General features: G+C 51.4%; 1 protein-coding gene across 1 annotated transcript in view; it reads right to left on the bottom strand.

Annotated features, from left to right (window-relative positions):
- Positions 1 to 17,922, bottom strand: part of F8 (coagulation factor VIII) — a 36,006-nt gene that overhangs the window by 860 nt on the left and 17,224 nt on the right. Inside the window, exons 8-25 of the mRNA XM_075106956.1 lie at positions 16,963 to 17,184; positions 16,449 to 16,683; positions 15,188 to 15,362; positions 14,097 to 14,190; positions 12,353 to 12,564; positions 11,898 to 12,048; positions 11,541 to 11,750; positions 7,497 to 10,251; positions 7,017 to 7,182; positions 5,968 to 6,174; positions 5,165 to 5,393; positions 4,885 to 5,067; positions 4,562 to 4,678; positions 3,237 to 3,308; positions 2,863 to 2,948; positions 2,239 to 2,394; positions 1,283 to 1,427; positions 273 to 421 (exon numbers count right to left, since the gene is read on the bottom strand). Of these exons, the coding sequence (XP_074963057.1) occupies positions 273 to 421; positions 1,283 to 1,427; positions 2,239 to 2,394; positions 2,863 to 2,948; positions 3,237 to 3,308; positions 4,562 to 4,678; positions 4,885 to 5,067; positions 5,165 to 5,393; positions 5,968 to 6,174; positions 7,017 to 7,182; positions 7,497 to 10,251; positions 11,541 to 11,750; positions 11,898 to 12,048; positions 12,353 to 12,564; positions 14,097 to 14,190; positions 15,188 to 15,362; positions 16,449 to 16,683; positions 16,963 to 17,184 (5,564 nt within the window). The remainder of the gene's footprint in view (positions 1 to 272; positions 422 to 1,282; positions 1,428 to 2,238; positions 2,395 to 2,862; positions 2,949 to 3,236; positions 3,309 to 4,561; positions 4,679 to 4,884; positions 5,068 to 5,164; positions 5,394 to 5,967; positions 6,175 to 7,016; positions 7,183 to 7,496; positions 10,252 to 11,540; positions 11,751 to 11,897; positions 12,049 to 12,352; positions 12,565 to 14,096; positions 14,191 to 15,187; positions 15,363 to 16,448; positions 16,684 to 16,962; positions 17,185 to 17,922) is intronic.

Here is a 17,922-nt window from a genome sequence, read left to right as displayed (position 1 = left end):
CTTCAGCAGCAATGAGAAAGACAGGTTCATTGCAGCTGAAGCCAAGATAGCTCTACACATAGTCCTGGGCTTCATCTGCCCTACTAGGCATCTTGTTGGAGCTGCTGGGTGCTAAATCAGTGTGGCTACTCTCCTGCCTGTGCACATGACTGTACAGACTCCCCATGCAGCCATGGCTAGGAGAGGTTGCAAGCACCCAGCCTGCCTGCTGGGATCCCACCTGCCTGTCCAAGCCCCAGCTGCTTGCCTGGGGATCTCCTTGCATGGGCTACCTTTGGCCTCCATGCGTTGGTCCGCCCTTGCAGGTTCAGGCGCGCATGGGAGGGTGACCAGCTGGAGAAGACGTTGGTGCTGTAGGAGGATGCAGAGATGCGTTGATCAGGGATCCCTCTGTTCTCCATTCCTAGGGGCATGGAGCAGCCTGGAAGAGAGGAGCGATGCATGTCAAAGAGGGGAACAGATCCATCATGGAGATGCCTTTTGGCTGCTCACTGCTTCAGCCACCCTCCATGCGCTTTCCCTGGTTACAGGTTCTCCGGTGCCTTGCTGCAGTGTCATGGTCCATGCACTGCTCAGGGCCCCTGTGCGCAGCATGGCTCTGGCTGGGGAGTGCCAAACTACACCTGGCACTAGTCCCACCTTCTTTTCGCCCTGGAGATTTTATCTAGGAGGAATGTGAAGAATTTGTGCATCTGCCAGGACATAAGGAGAACCTGTGTCCAGGGGAAGGACAAGAATACCTGGCAGGGAGACATCCTGCACACAGTGTGATCAGGTGTGCCTGGGCACAGCTGCCTCAGAGCCAGCTGGCAGGCTTGTGGCATGGGCTGACAGCACATCTGCTGCTGCTTGTAGCTGCTGGAGAGTCCACCCTGCTGATGTGTGAAGCTAAAGAAAGGAACCCGGAGCACCACTGCCCAGGTCACACTGTGGGCCAAAGCAGTCTCACCCTAGTGAGGCAAAACCAGAGGAAAAGCCAATAGTCTGTCTCTGCTTATTCCCTGCTCCCCCAGACTGAGGCAGCAGCTCCCCAGCTATCAGCTCAGCTGCTGCTGGAGGTTCCTGGTGGTTCAGGAAAAAGTGGTGATGAGAGCTAGTCCCACGCTCTCCCTCTGGTATTGCTATCTCTAAGTCCATAATGAGATTTTCCAGCTTTCTTGCCCCAACATCTCAATGCCATCTCCCGACTCCTCCTTCCCCCTGAAATGCGTGGAGCTGGTGCTCAGCACCCCACTGGATCAGGCCCCGTCTGAGGTGTTTGGTGTCTGGAGGTGGGACGTACTGTTCAGATCGCAGCCAATTAGCTCCATGCGCAGTGTGGTCCGGATGCTGTAGTGAGTGGGGTTAATGCGGATGTACCGGGCTATGATCGGAGGGTTGAAGTGATTTTCTTTCACTCCGGTTGCATCCACATTTGCAAAGAACAGCTGCAGGGAAAGGGAGAAAAGATTGTTGTATCAGTGGAATGAGCTAGACAGAACAAGGATTACTGGGAGAACATTTCTGTCTGGCACTTCTGTATCTTGTCACTATCCTCACGAAAGAATGGGCAGCTCAGGGAAATTATTTGAGATGTGATTCAGACTGAAGAAGTGTGAATAGGCCAAATCAGGGTGAACCACTAAGAAATAGGAGGAGAATCTTAGGGTCCATGCAAATGAACATGCTTTTATATTTTTACCAGAGGGGAGAAAAAGAAGAAAAAAAAAGTCAGCCCTGGGACTTTTGAACCTGGGAAAAGTTTTGGCCACAGCTGGTGTACATGATGGAGGCTTTTCTCAATACTTTTCTTTTCCCGCTGAATGATCAGCTTATGCATATTTAGATTATGTTTTCTCCTAATGAGTAGAGATCCCCCAAACCATCTGCATTTGCACATCTGCTTTAGAAAGCCAAATTTGCCTTTGGGGTCAAAAAAGTTATACAGGCAGAATCTCATGCCTAACTCTAAGTAACATGCAACATAACATTAAGCGGCAGATCTCACAGCCACCTGGGATGGTGGAAAGAAATAGCTCAGTCAATTTAAAATGAGACAGATGGACACAGACAGCAAGTCCTTTGCAGATCTGTGATCTGCGATTCAGTCATCCTGGCAACGAATGTTCACTGTTCCTGCCCTAATCAAATATCTCAGGGGCTCAAGAGATCTCTGCCTTGTGTACAGAGCTCCCTAGCCCTCATCACCCTGAGATCCCATTCTGGGAAGACACTCTCCTCAAGACCCTTTCACCTTACCATCTGGGTGCTGGTGGCATTCCCCTTGTATTTCCTCCACCTTTGCCCATCAAGGCTGTAGAAGACAACAAACTGGGAGATGTAAAGGCTGGAGAACTTTTGTCGGGCCCCTTGAGTTTTTATGCTATGAATAATCATGAGATGCAAAAGGTCCACCTGAGAATGAAAGTCAGGGATTCATTTCTGATGGAAAACCCAAGCCATGTACAGCCAATGCACTGTAAACCCGTGCAACTCGCTTCCTCATAACTGAGCACAGCTTATGAAAATAATTAAAATAGTCATTCATAAGGGCACAAGTCAGCCAACAGCTGGGAGAGGGCAGGGGTGAGCTGTTCTCACTTGGTCTTTGGAGGATTTTTGCACAATCCAATGCTGCAGCTGGACCATCAAATGATTCCTCTGCTGCACTGAGGATGGATCGGGGGATCAGGCCAGCAGCAACAATGGCCAGACCAACTTCCATTAGGATCTCAGAGCTCCCTTCCCAGAGGGGAAGCAGAGGAAATAGCAGGACATAGCTGGGGAGGCACTGGCCATCTGTGCAGGTCCTTCTGCACAGTGCATCAGCCATGAACATGCCCTTGAAATTGCCCCAGTGGTGCCACCAGCCCCCACCCTTACCTGGATCCAGGCATTGCTGCGGTCGGTGCTCCAAGCATTGACGGAGCCAGTGTTATCCAGCCTGGCCAGGTAAGGAGCCCACTGCCCTGTGAGGAGAGCACACGGATATGAGGGTGCTGCTGGCCTCTGGTGCTGCCCAGCCTGAGGCAGTGAGAAGTCCATCCACAGGATGAGGCCTGAGGATCACCCTAGGGTTTAGTAGCCATGTACAGGATGGCAGAGCACTGACACAATGGGCCAGACATGTGGGAAGGCACCTCTAAGTCCCAAGAGGGACTCTGACATGGGCATGGATGGAGAAAGGACTCTGCCAGGGACCCAGTGTAGCTGCCCCAACCTCACCTGCCTTCCTTGCAGCAACAACCCCTACTCACCGTACTGCCCCGATGCTGTGATCTGAGAGTCTGCAATGTGGCCCGAGGCCAGGCCAAGTGTGTTTCGGCAGTCTGCAGCCAAACAGGGAGAAGGAGGGCAAAAAACAGGGAGAGTTAATTAGATAACAAGGCTTTTGAAGGAAAAGCTTAGGCTGGGTAGCAACCTCCAGGCTCACGGAGGTGGTCTCAAGCCTCCAGGAGCCCCCAGGTTTGTTAGTCTCACACCAAGTTGTAGGTTTCAGATGCCTCCACATCCATCCCAAAATGTTAGGGGTGCTGGAAATTCTTGCTCCCAGCTCAGATGTCAGCAGCAGAGAACTCCCAGCATCAGCCACAGCAGCCTCTTGCCAAACTTCTGTCCCTGAGCCCCCAATCTGTCATTCCCGTGTCCTGATCTCTCAGCAATGTCTCTTCCTTATACCCACATCTTGCTTCTGGGCCTCTTTGTTGCTAGGCAGCATGTTTTAAAAACAAATATCATGTGGCTAACGGGAAGTCTGCCTGATACCCCTGTCTCTCTGTGTCTCTCTTCTGGTCTGCTGAGCACAGGGCTGTTTGTCTCTTATAATAACCGTTATTATTAGTGACTTGTCACATCTTGGTGTCTCTGCTGCATGGCAAATGCTTCTGGCGAAAATGAAAATTTGAAATCTTAAGCAGATTTTTAACTTATGGAAACATTTTCTGGCTGATGCTTAATAATCCCTTTGGAAGAGGAGAGAGACTGTCACTGTGTGATAAAATACTACTCTCACAAACCACTTTCCCTAGTGCTTACTTATGGTGAGGTAGAAACATGTTGTTCTGGGATGAACGCAGTAAGAGGTTTCCTGTGAATTTGCAGTTGTTCTTAGGCTGTTTCTATCAGAGCAACCTGTAGTCAGGGAGTGTCACTCGCTGTCTCCTGCCATCACTCAGTGCCTCAGTTTACCTCTTGATATGTGGTTAGGCAGCTGGTTACCATACCCTCCCAACAGTGCAGGCAGGCACCAGTGTGTGCATGCAGTTGCTGAGGTAAGTGCATTTTACAGGAGGTCCAGGGACCCTCAATTTAGGAAAACAAGAGCTCTGGGAGGAAATATTTGCAGGCAAATAAAGCTGGTCTCCCAGCCTTCACACCAGCCATGTCCCTAACTCTGTCCTCTCTACTGGGTGTATAGGGTAGCAAGGGCTGAAGTTGTGACTTTCTTTCAGAGTGAAAACCCAGAAGACCCCAGTTGGGCCACCCCAGGGGAAATGCTGAGAGCCCTGGGGGAGGGAGCTCAAAAACATGCTGGTTGTGGCCATGGCAGCAAGCAGGCCAGGATGCAAAGAGGATTACTCACTCAGGTTGTACACGAGGAAGAGAGCACTCATCCCGGCTTGCTGGTGCTCTCCCACTTTACACTCTACCCGCCAAATCCCAGCATGTGAAGGCCACATCTCCACTGTCCCAAAGACACCTGGCCAGGAATGGAGAGCAGAGCAGAGGGGAGTTACTGGCTGTAATGGGATGCCACAGTGCCAAGCACTGTACAGACACAGAGTCATACTCTTCCAGATCCATTCCCCCTCCTTGTTGTCCCTCTGCAGGCTTTGCATTTCCTAATGGGTATGGACATGAAGCCCCAGTACCTGGGGTGTGCACGGTGCCCAAGCTGCATCTCACCAGGATAAAGGTTGTAGACTCCCATGCGATGCTCCTGGCTAGTCCTGACACTAAACAGCTGCCCGTGAAAGTGGACGGAGTGGATATCCTCAGTGCTGCCCATGTTCAGGAGGTGCCATCGAACCCGTTGCTGCTGAGCTATCACCAGCCCAGGCAGTGTGTCACTCACGTAGCCGTTGATGGCTGGGGAAGGCAGTGGTCAGGAGTGACTCAAGGCTCCAGTGTTGTTTCATCCCAGTATAGACTATGGGATGGAAAGGGCAAGGGCAAGGGTCCTCACCGTGGAAGGAATGGTTTCTCTTGAAGTCAGAGTTGTCCAGCTGGATGTGGCAGGGAGGGTGGCAGTTCCTCTCCATGTTCTCCAGGAAGTACCAGCTTTTGGTCTCGTCAAAGATGGTGAAGAGCAGGGAGAACTCCTGCACAGCCAGCTGCCTCCTGAAAACGAAGCTCAGCACCCCGCGGCGGCAGATGATCAGTGGCCCAATGAGGCCTGAGTGCAGGTCCTTCTCCTGCCAGGGAACCAGGAAAGAAGGGTTTGCTTCAGAGGGGGAGGCAGCACTGACATCTGCAAGTGGCTCAGCGGTGAGGAAAGCAGTGACCCTGTCTGCATCCATGGCCTGGCTCCCACTTGTGCACAGGGCATGGCACATGCAGGGTGGGAAGACCATGCTGTGTTCATTGGACGATCCCCACTCTGCCCCTTGCTCAGAAAGGCTGTGCATCAAGTGTTTGCATGTGCTTTCAAGACAAGTGGTGTCTGACTGTCCAATGTGTCCCCCCCCAACTTTGGAACCCATGGGCCAAATTCAGCCAGATTTGGCAGAGGGGTAGGGGACAGCAGAATGGTAGTTCCCTACATGTCTCATAAGCTAGTACAACTGGAGAAAGGGGGAAATACCCAATTGACAGAGGGAAGGGAAGAGAAGAGAAAGCACCAGCATGCATTCATCACTGTATTAGACACCTGAGAATCTACACAGGCATAGGCTGCTTTCAAGCACAGCATCATAGGAACAGCCTTGACCCAGGTGTGCTGCCCATCTCTCCTTCCTGGGATGTCCCATGGAGCAGGCTCCCACCTACCAGGTCCACATTGGAGAAGTAAGCCCAGGCCTTGCAGTCAAACTCCTGTGTGGTGGGTGCCATCTGGGGCAGGACTTTCCAGGAGTACTTCCGGAGCTCACCAGGCTGCACTACCTCTCCACCTTGTGCTGCACCCTGCGTCTCCTCATAAGCTTGCAGCGTGGAGTGCAAGGAGAAGGGCCGTGAGGCCAGATTCTTGAATGTAACCTGCACCAGAGGGAAGGCAAAGCAAAGGTAGTGCGGGAGGAGGCTAGGTGCAGCACTGAGAGTGCCCTGGACCCTGGGGTTGGATCCAGCCATGTGGCAGGAAGGAGGCTCCCATGCCTCCGGTGTCCAGACCTCCAGCTGGGACCCATGCAGTGGCCAACCCCTGCTGAACCACAAGCTGGCTGTGCAGTGCAATCCCCAGTGGAAAGTGCATCTTGGTCATGTCAGCAGGATGAGGCCCTCTTCCTGCTCAGTGGGAGTAAGGTCAGCTACACTACTGTCTCTGGAGCCCAAAGGTGCAGAATCCATCCTGTTAAAGACTTCAGTGAAAACTGGGCAACTCCTCCAGGCGTATGAGTCCTGAGCTTGGTGAAGAACCTTTCACCTCTGACTTAGGTAGGTGCTGAAGGACCTTCGGTGGTGAGGGAAACCTGAGCCTGCCCTCACATAGAGCACCCAAAGATGCTGTACTGAACCCCACTTAACTCATTATCCTTTTTACAATCCTTTCACCCAAAAGGCTTTCCATGGAGCTCAGGGGCTGCTCAGGCTGTGCTGTTACAGGGATTGGGTCTGTCTCAGATCCAGGGCTTTGCAGCTGACCACTCTGAGGTTTCTACTGGCTCATTCCTCTAACAACTGAGGTCCCTCTGAATGGTGGCTCTGCCTCCCAACATGGTGTCGTCTACGTGCCATGCAGGGTAGCTCCTGCCCCTGAACACTGAAGGTGAACCCACAGGCATTGCAGAGCCTGCAGGCCCACCTCAACAATCCTTCTGGCTGAGCACAGCCAGCAATGGGGGGATTTCAGTTTTTATAGGAAATGGGAACTTTCAATTCACCATGATGACATCTTCAACTTCTGCCCTGATGTATGGCCCAAGGATGCCCAAGTGCTCATCCAGCTCTCCCCGCAGTAGTGGCTGCGTGAAGGAATCATCCATGTACTCTCGGAAAACCACCTTGCGGTACTGCCGGAAAGGCTTCCTCCTGCTGCTCCAGGGATCCCTGTTGGGGGGAGGGCAGTTAAGCAAATCAGGTGATACTGTCCCATAGGGAAGGCAGCCATGGCAGGGCTGCTGCAGGGCAAGGGTGATGCAGAGCCTAGAGCATCCCTGACCCACTTGCAAACAAGCTCAAGGCTGCTGGAGTTACAAAACTCTCCAGGTGCAGGGGAGGAGCTGGGAGCATCCATCCCCTGGGCTGCTTGGCTAGGTCATACAGTCATAGACCTGTGATCCTGCCTGCCAGGACATGCCAACTTGTGCATCAAGCCATGCCACACAGTGCAGGAGGAATACATGAGGGACAGTCACACTTACGTGGCTTTTAGGAAGTGCTGGGGTCTCTGGTTCCCATATTCCCACATCACTTCCACTGCTGCAATGAAGTATTGCCGTACCTCCCCCTGGAAGGAGCGTGGGTCATGCTCCTTTTCCCCGTAGATGTCGAAATCCTCCATGGTCTGCTCTGTGTCACCATACTCGTCGTATTCTGGCTTGTCAGCCTTTGGCCTCAAGGGGTTGGAATGGGTTCCGCTGTTCAGAACCAGTCTCTCCCTAAGTGCTGGGGCATGGTTGCTCTTCCCAGTTGTGTTTTCCCCATCCTCCTTGGGCTCTCCTAGGCCCTGGCCCTTTCTCTTGCCAGTTTCTCTGAGGCCATCTTCCCCACCAAGTACCTGCCATCTGTCCGGACTGGCTTGCACATATTTGGCTGTTGTTTTGGTAGCACTGTGGTTGCGAGCATGGCTGCTGGGAGACAGGGAATAGTTCTCTTCGGAAGCTGGTTTCATAGGGATTTCTTCTGGGCTTTGCCCAGATGTGGTCTCAGGCATGTAGTCCTCCGTGGCATTGGCCTTGAGCTGCTGAGACTGAGGACTGAACTGACCCAGCTGCTCCACAGAGTTTGTCTCCTCCTCCATCTGGCTTCTCCCCTGAGCTTGCTTGCTCCCAGGAGCCCCCAGGACAGCACCTCTGCCCAGCTGCTGTTCGGGCAAAGGCGGGCTCTGCAAGCCCCCATTGTGTTCTGCTGTCCCCAGGGAGACCAGGTCCCAGTTTGAGGCCAGGTCTGCAGCCACAGCAGCAGCTTGTGTTTCTGAGCTGCTTTCTGCCATTGCTGCCTTGCTCCCCAGTGCTGCTTGCATGGGGAAGGAGTGTCTGCTGTGCTGGCCCCCCTCACTGCTGCTCCATACATGGCCATCCGTGCTTGGCCTCCCCTCAGGGTGCATCTCATCAGCACTATCTCCAAGCAGAGCCTGTGGAGCATCCCTGCCCGGGTGTAGTCTCCCTTCAATCACGTTTGATTTTTCTTCCAGGCTTTGCTGGGCCACCATCACCTCAGGCAAAGTGTCTCTTGATATCAGGGACCTCTTTTTGAAGCGAGCGCTGCAAAAAGGGAAATGAGGTTCACATGTCTTTGGGGTTTTCTTATTCACTGCTGTCTCAGGGGTCTGGCTGGCCAGATCCTGCTCTGGCGTGTTACCCTTAGAGAGGGGCTCCCTGCTGCCAAGCCAGCTGGTGTTGGGAACACCCAGACCACGCATCAAGCCTCTGCTCTCCAATGACCTGGCTTGTCGAGGCCTCCAGTTGGAGCCACTTATGCTCGGGGCTATAGCTCTGTGTCTCAGAAACTGCTCAGGACTGTTTAAGAAAGCATTTGGGAATGGCCTTGTATCATTGGCCATGACATTCAATTCAGGAAAGGCAAGACTCTCCATCTCTGGCAATTCCTTAGCGGCTGTAGCATCCTGAAACACTTCCTCCAAGATTAATTCATCCCTCTCTTCCATCATTATATAGCTGGAAGGCTCAAGGTCATTGGTGTGTGCAAAGGTGGTTTCTAGAAGGCTTGTGCCTTCGGCAAATTTACTGGCTTCTTGTTCTGTGCCAATTTTTGCAGGCAAGGAGTTACTCTCATCTGTGAGGCTTTGTTCTTGTACAGGTTTTCTGGGTCCCAGGTCTGAGAAAGAAACATTTTTCCCTTCAAAAGATTTATAAAAACCTTGTGAAACCACTTCATGAGGTCTTTTTTCCACATCTAGGTCATTTGCTGAATAATTGCTTTCTCTGGTGTGACTGTGAACAGCATGAGAAGTCCTGTTGTCTTCTGTCTCACCTGAAGATACAGAAGGATTGTGCAGTGCAGAGGAAGAGTTATCATCAGTACTTAAAGACAGTTCTGTATTGATTGTCTCCTTTGACTTGTATAGATTTAAAGATATTTTATCAGCCCCTCTTAACAACTTGTCCTCAGCACCCAGCAAAGACATGTCTTGAAGTCCCATATTGCGCTCCAGGTCATTCTGGTGAAAAGAGCTCCTGTTCTCTTGAACAGGAGCTTTGCTAGTAGCATAAGCAATTGTGTTCCACAAGCTTGTTGCGTGAGTAGTTGTCTTTTGAGGCTCTCCTTCCAGGATCTCAAATGTACCATGAGACTGGACCATTGTCCTTTTTACTGGCTTCTGCACCTCTGAGATTTTTGTCGCCTTCTTTCCTGCCAGAGCATCTTCTGGAGCTGGCATGGCTTGGTGCAGCCATTGCTGACCTGAGTTCACAGTACCATTGACCCTTCCACTGACACTTGCAAAGTGTTCTCCAGGGGGGAGACCTCCAAACCCTTCATCCTGACTGATGATTTTTGGCAATTCTCCTTCATCTTCCAGGAGGGATTCATAAGGCACTGGCTCATAGTTTGTCTCTGGCAGAGAAGATATGGAAATCTCAGGTGGATGTGGGATTGTTCCTAAAAGTGTTGATGTGCCATTGGAAAGGGGATCAGAAATCCTGCCATTGCTCAGGCGAGCCCCATGGATGGGTTCTGACAAGCATGATCTTGGCTTCTCTGTCTCATTTCTGGAAGAGGTGATGTTGTTCTGTTGCTCATTCACACATGGCCTGTGCCATCTCTTTCTTTTAGAGAAGCCCCTGGGTTGGAAGTCAAAGGCATCCTCCTCTTCCTCAAAATCTACATAATCTTCCCCATCAGGGTATTGCTCATGCTGGCACTGCAAGACTGTGAACTTGGCATGCATCCCTCGGTCTCTGAACTCGGGATTCAGGCACCCCAGCATCCAGACACCTGTCTCAAGAGAGGACAAGAGGACACCCTCAGCCCACCACAGTAGGAAATCAGAAAAGCTGCCATTCCCATGCCACTCCCTTGCTAATGCAACCTATATTTTCAGGCAGCCTCTGGATCATGGTAGTGATTTCATGTTTTCATAATCCCTAGAGTATCTTGCAGCTGGACTCACAAGACGTCAGGGTTGCTGGCAACATCAGAGGCAGTCCTGACAAGAACCATCAGCGGGGCTGGTGTTTCCTGCCAGAGCTTAGTGAGCTACACACATCCACAAGGCTCCAACAATAGCTTGGTGAGAACAGTTAATGCACCAAGAACCCACAGAGCCTGCAGCATTATTGCCAGCAGCAGAGTAATCCCCATAATCCATCCCCAAAGACATTCTGGTGCTGTCAAATACACAGTCATCACCTCTCTCCCACTCAAGGAGGAAGAAATGTAAAGGGTGCCTCTTCCTCACATCCCCAGCCAGTGTGTTTGCTCCCTGCAGTGAGTGCCTCTTCTCCAGGTGCCAAGAGTAGGTGAGGAGGTGTGTAATAACCAGGCTCTGACGTTGGAGAGAGCTGTCATCTGCTGCTGGCTGAGCTGCTTGCCTGCTTTAGATCAGCAGGCAAAAATCAGAGCCCAAACGGATGCAATGTTTGGCTGGGTTTTAGAAAGCTTCCTGGGGTATCTAGAAACCCTGTCAGCTTGGCTCAGGGTGCAGTGCTCGTGACCATCATATCAGAGTTTGCAATCACATGGTAAATTCTGTGTTTCCTCTGTGAGTGAGGAAATGGGTAACATCGCTTTTGCAAACACTAAGGAAGAAATGCTGAGTAGGGAGAAATAAAACCAAACTCTGAAGCAAATCCTTCCTACAACTTCTCCATGGCTGCAATTTCTGTCCTTGCAAAGGTGTGTAGATAAATGGGATGTGTGACCAGCAGCTGAACCCACAGTAGGGACAGCGCTACTGCTCCCCTTGACCTCGAAGCTTGGAGCAAAGGGTGCAGATGCAAGGTCCATGGGGCTCACATTGCTGCAGCCAGCTTACTGGCTTGGCAGGATGTATGACCTTAACGCACCCTCTTAATGAAATAAAATACAGTAATATATTTTCTCTGATTTAAGCTTTGGAAGGACTTAATCGTTGCCTCTTACTTTGCTGTTCTAGCAGGTTGTGCATCCCTTTGCTCTGAGGGCTGCCAAAATGTGATCGGGTACCAGAGACCTGGCTGGAGGTGCTTACTTATCTCTGCTGTGATGCCAAGCCCATGGTTTATAGAATACCCCATGTTACTAACCCGGCTTTTCCAAACTCATGAAGACTGTTTCTCCAGAAAATGGGAAAAGGGTAAGCACATCCTCAAAGACCATGTTGCGCTTGAATGTGTTTCCAGAGAAGAAGATGGAGAGGAAATCTGTTTGGGCCCCAACACTCAGGACATACCAGTACACAACTTCATGCAGGCAGAGTTTTGGTTGGAGGTTGTCAAACACAAAGCCATTAATCGCTGGAAGAGAGCAGGGGTGAAACATTTTATTAGGACCTGATTCCCCCATGGCTGCCAAGCTGCTGCATATTCCCTGCTTCTTCCCTGGGGCAGGGGTAAGCCCGTGTCTTCTGGGGCTTTGCAGGGAACCCCTGGCAGAGCACTCACTGTGCATCACATTGGAGGCATAAAACTGGGGGTCCTGGGTATCCACATGGTCTGCGTCAGTGCAGAACCGCCTGATGTTCTCCTCCAGGTACCAGCTGCGGTTCTCATCAAAGATTGAAAACAGCACCAACCTTGTCTTGTCTGACATTATCTGGAAAATGGAGAGGGAATTGGTTATTCCTGGTCTGATCAGAGCATGTCCAGGGCCCAGTGTAGCTGCCAGGCCTTAGCACGGGTGCATAGGGAACAGCTTACTGTTATTTCACAGGAGTTAAGAGTCCAGGTTTGGAGAGAAGAGAGCATGCAAGGGAGGATGGGGAAGGCAGGGGCATTGGGGTTGATGGTAGGGTTGAAGAGAACAGGACGGACAAATTTGGTTTTACCCAAATATTTCACACACCACAGTTATTCCGGCCTTTCAACCTGGCAGCCATGGCAACAAAGGAAGGACCCACCTGATTTCCCCTCTGATCCATGGACTTCTTAAAGCAGATTAGGAGGGGCCCAATCAGGCCTGAGGCCATGTCTCGGACTGGGTCGATGGAGCTGTAGTAGAAACGGGTGAGACAGCGAGGATCCGCCTGCGCTGGCCCATCCTCAGTGGTGACCTTCCAGCTGTAGGTGAATGACTGGCCAGGGGGGATAGGAATGTCCTTCACATCCTTATCTGGCAACACACAGCCCAAGGGCAGATCAATTAGGTCTGGGCTGCTCCTGCAAGGGGTGACCCTGCTTTTTAAAAGAGCTCAGGAAGGTTTCCTGACCACACAAGTTGCACAGAAAACTACCCAAACCCATGCCCACCCCAGGATGGCACACTGGCTGCTAGCACGCGCTTGCATGGAAAGATGATCTAGACAAAAGATGCCTCTGGGACCAATTGAGGATGGAGAGGCATATGCCTGATTTTGAAAGCCCTTGAAACTCCTGCAAACTGGAAAATTTGCCCAGTCTCAGCTGTGTCTGGTCTCTGGGCTGCCTAGAGGAGATTACAGATGAAGGTAGAGCTGGGGAGGGCTGAAATTTGTGAAAAACAAAACAAGGAAAGATAGATTTTTAAGCAAATACAGCTAGATCATGAGAAAAGCAAGGAGGAGATCTGGAAGGAACAGAAGGAAAACTGAAATGCAGATAAATCCTCTGAGCATTCAGCAGGATCTTGCACTGTCGTAGCCTTAGACCTTTCTCTGCCCCAGGTGCCCAGCTGAGCCATTGTAAGAGCATGGTTTGCAAAGCTCATGTGTCAGTCAGGCTAGGAGTAGGTCTTTTTAATTATACTCCCCTAAAGAACATCATCCCTGTGGCTCCAGGACCATACTTTCACAAACTTGAATTGCTGGCAAATCTGGTGAGCCATGCCTGCCTGGGGGATGACAGAGGGGCAGGGACAGGGCTCCTAACTCCCTTGTGTGGCTTGGGTCCTTTAGTCCTGCCAGCTGATAGGCTGCTTTTCCGTTTTGACTCCTGAAGGAAAACCTTAATTTAGATAGTAACAGGTCACAAAGCTGACCTAGTTTGCTGAACTCCTTAGCGGCTGCCGTCCTGGTTCTGCCACCTCTGCAGCAACAGAGGAGCTTTGCTCCAGCCTCTGCAATTGATCCCATCATTGTGATGCACCGGAAAGGGCAGAGGAGGAGGGGAGAGGGATGTGCCATGATTTTGCCCTGATGGGGTGTGGAATGGCCTTGCACAAGTCATGATCCTGGGAGAATGCCCGCAGGGAATGAAAGCGGTTCTGAGAAAGGGACCTGGTATCTCAGCAACCCCAGACCAAAAGTGGCAAAGCTGCGAGGGGGAGAGTCTGAATCGTAATTAATCCCCCACATTAAAGCAGGGGAGTGGGGAGCCCAGGGAATGAGAACTGTAAGCAAACTGGCAAACACAGGCAGGATCACCAGGGTGGTTCCTGCCTCATCAGAAAGTGGAGGCCTCCAGGATGGACCAAACAACATGGTCCCAGCTCCCTGGTTGACAATGCCTCTTCTTCTAGCCATCATCCACGCCTTCCTTAAAGACAGGGTTACATGGCAGCAACGGGGACATGGACCAAGAATCACCATCATCTCTGGGATTGCAGGGCTCAGGTGCTTGGGTGGATGGGTTGGACAACAAGTCTTACCACAGGCTGCAGGAAGCTCTCCTGGCCCAGAAGAATGGCAGTGGCCAAGTGATGTCCCAAATTCTTGTGGCCTGCCTTACCTTGAGAGTGCTTCATGGCGTGGTATGGCCTTACACTGGTGAGACCATGAGGGTAGATGTTGTACGGTCGGCTTGCCAGATTCCTGAACACAATCTGAAATGAGGACAGCCAGCAGGAACATTTAATGCTTTTGGAATGTTGTGAGCCCTCAAGGCTGCTCTCAGTATCCACGCAGGGAGGGAAACACTGGGCAGCGGTGCTCTGGGTTTGGCTACCTGCCAGAGTCCAATGGGGAGGCACCCAGATATGTCTGGGACCACAAAGTGAGAGTCAGAATAGAAGAAATGACTGTTTTTTTCTCTACTACTGTACACCATCCACCTTTCTGGGAGGTGCCCATTTTAGGGTGGGCATGAAAATATCAGATTTATTAAAGAGAAAGTTGCTGTCTTTAGTCTCCCTTTGCCTATGAGACAGAAGAGGTCTGTCAGTCCAGGAGGCTTCAGAGGACCAAGACACTAAGTAAGCACAGCAGTCAACTGCTTCAAAGTGCTCCCCACTTCACTGCATGAAGCCCTTCATTTATTTCTCTAAATGGCTCTGTTGGGGTTTTGCCACAGGTGTTACCTTCACCTCCATGCCCACAATTGCACAGGGAACCCCAGGCAGGGAGCAGAAATGTGAAGCTCCTGGAAACCACCCCATTCCTCCTAGCAGCAAAAAAGTCAAATAGCCAGTAGAGGCACTTGGAGAGGCAGAAGGGACAGTCCCCAATACTGTATGGTAAGAGCACACAGACAGAGAACAGTGGAGGATGAGAGGACACTCCTGCCTCAGAGCAAGGTGCTGGATGCCATGTGTCATGGATTAATTCACATGATTCCTAAGATGCCTGCAATGAAGTCAAATCAAGGGGACTGGGACACATCCTATCCTGTGCATCTCTGCTGTTCTCATCAAGAGTATTTAGCTTTAGCTTTCAGTAACATCAGCCTTTCTGGTGAACTTTGGGCATTACCAAAAATGACAGAGCACCTCAAGGACTTATGTCAGACCTTAGCCACAAACCAAGAGCTATTAGGTGGAAGAGTATCAAGCTTTGAAGTTTCTCCTTTCAGTCCCTCTTTGTGGAAAACAATCTCTCTCTTACCTTAAACTGATCTCCAACCTCCCCCTTAATGACAGGCCCCAGAATTCCCTTGTCCAGTTGTTCTGACACCTTGCGCTTCTTGAAGGTTGCATCCTCGTACTCCACAAACATCACTTTCTTATACTTTGAACCGATCCGCTGAGGGCCAGCCTCGAGAAACAGGCTCGTGATGTTTCTGCAGGCAAGGCAAAGAAAGAGCAAACAGCCACATGTGGGATGTTGCCGGAACAAGAGCAAGACCTTCCATCATCTCAGGACCTACACAGCTGCCTGGGGACTACCAGTGCACCCATCCTGGCAATCACAATGTGCATTCTGGGGAATAACATCTGAGGTGATTCAGTGCTTCTTTAATGGAGAAAGCTTCAACTAGATTGCACAGTAGCAGCCTTAGGCTGACACTGCGCTGTCTTGGAGGGAAGTGGTGACTGTGAGAGCTGAGAGCATGACAGGTTGTCCTGGGTTAGGGAATACCCCCAGTATGTGGTCATAAGGCAACAAAGCAGCTGCCTCTTCTTGATCAACCCAGAAGCAAGGCCAGCCCTAAGCTGGAGAGGACACCTCCTCTGGCTTACCCTGCAAGAGGCTGCAGGTGGGGATTTCTGCCCCGCTCGCCTTGCTCCAGTGACCGCTGGCTGAGATCCCCATCTAAGGCAGAACCCAGTGACTCTGCTATCAAGCCAGCTCCAGCCCAGTGACTCTGCTATCAAGCCAGCTCCAGCCCACACAGCCTGTGCCAGCAGAGTGACATCAGGACTGGTGACAACCGTCATTGCCATGTGCTGACTAAGGTACTTCTGCTGAGATATCACACTTGCATCACCTCTCCCTCCAAGAAGTGGGGCAGCAGCAGGGGCTAATTGCCTCTGCTGTCTAGAGCAGGTCCTTCCAGACAGGGCAAGGAGACCCACACCCTGGGCTTGCAGGCACATGTCCTGGCTGTGCAGGGCCTCCTGGCTGGAGGGTGAGAAGGGTCACCAGGCGTTGCAGCTGGCTCAGAAGGGGCTGACCCCAGAGACCTGGGTGACAGAGACAAATGCCCCAGAGACAAATGCCTCTGTGGGGCATTTGGTGAAATGGAGCAAAGCCAGGTCCTGCCTTCCCATGGTCTCCCCAAGACCATCCTTGCCCTCCATCCATACTGTTACTGTTAATAAGGAAGAAGAAAATTGTCCAAGTTGGGCATAAAGGAAATACATTTCTGGGGAAAAGGGGAAGAGCTGGCAAGGCTGCCTTGAGGAGCAGCCTTATGAGCACACACCTGTCCAGAGACGCTGGCTTCACGGGGGCATAGTCCCAGTCCATTTCCTCAGCTGCAATGTAATGAGTCCAGGTCACAGGCTTCTCTTTGGCAAAAGAGCGCACTTGGATCACATGGTAAGTTTCCTCGTCTTCTTCAGGGTAATCCATGTGCTCTGTCTCATCTGACATCTTCCCCATCTTCACCAGGCGCTCCTCCATACACTCCTCCACCTTCACAATGGCCTCCATGCCAGCTGGGTTCAGACAAGCCGGACAAAAAGGGTCACATTGACATGCCAGCACAGGCGTGCACTCCCCCAGACTCTGCCTGGGAGATGTCCTCACAGCTACTCTCCCCATGAAATGGGCCATCACATGGGTCAACCTATGCCATCCTGGTCATAGGCCAGAGTGCATGTGGATGTAACACTATGGAGCAGGAGGGGCCTTGGAGATGCAGCACTGCATAGAACCCTAAGCCTGGGACATTCCCTGAACTTCTTTTCCCCCAAGCTCTTGCAGAATAAGGTTACCTTGCTGATGGGACAGTATCTGGCAGAACATCCGAAACCAGCCAGCTGTTCCTGGCATGGTCTGGGCTGTGAGATATGTGGCAGGGGAGATTTCTAGGCTGCTGAGACGGTGGCTTCTCACCAGGAATGTGTGGGCTTCCAAGAAGATGGAGTGGACTTCTGGCCCAGTGCCCAACCCAATCACGTGCCAGTGGACCTGCTTCTTGAGGCACAGTGTGAGACCTGCCAGGAGAGAAGGAAAGCACTCAGGAGTCAGCACCGTGTCCATCCCTTGTCCACACTCTTGGTATCATGGACTCAGAGCCTGACACGGGCTGGGTAGAGTCCTCTGCCCCAAAAGGTGGTGGCTTCAAGCTGCAGAAGTCACATGTCGATGTGGACTGTCTGAGCAAAGCAGAGGTGCAGGCCACATCATCCCCCTGAGATAAAGCTAGATTTACAGAGTGGGGGACTTTGGCAAGGGCTTTGGGAGGCATGCTGATGGAAGGTCACAGCGGGATGCAGTGGCAAAAGAAGTAGGTGTTCTCTCTGGCTCAATAAACAGGGGAATCAAGAACTGGCAAGAATAACCATTTGTCTGATCACAACACTGACAAGTCTGATACTAAAACACTGTGACTGCAGGAGGACTCCTACATGTCCTCAGCAGTAGATAAAATACCCCAAAAAGGGCAGAGAGAGGTTGCCAGCATTATTTGAAGGCTGGAGAAAATTCCTTCCTTGGAAAGACTCAAAGAGCTCAGTGTGCTTCGGAAGTGGGAGAGGACTTGACTGCATTGTAAAAATATTTTCCTGGGGACAAATTAGTGTGTGCTGAAGGGCTCTGTAATCTAGCAGGGAAGTGAATAACAAGAACAAGTTCCTGGAAGCTGAAGCCAAAAAAAGTCAAATACAGAGTCAAGCACTTGTTTTTGGCACTGAGTGCAATAGGTGACTGGAACAGATCTCAAGAGCTGGAGA

Source organism: Phalacrocorax aristotelis, chromosome 11, assembly GCF_949628215.1.
Source record: "Phalacrocorax aristotelis chromosome 11, bGulAri2.1, whole genome shotgun sequence".
In the NCBI taxonomy this organism is placed as follows: Eukaryota; Metazoa; Chordata; class Aves; order Suliformes; family Phalacrocoracidae; genus Phalacrocorax; species Phalacrocorax aristotelis.
The sequence above is the reverse complement of the archived record's forward strand: the minus strand, read 5'-3'. Positions and strand labels throughout refer to the sequence as shown.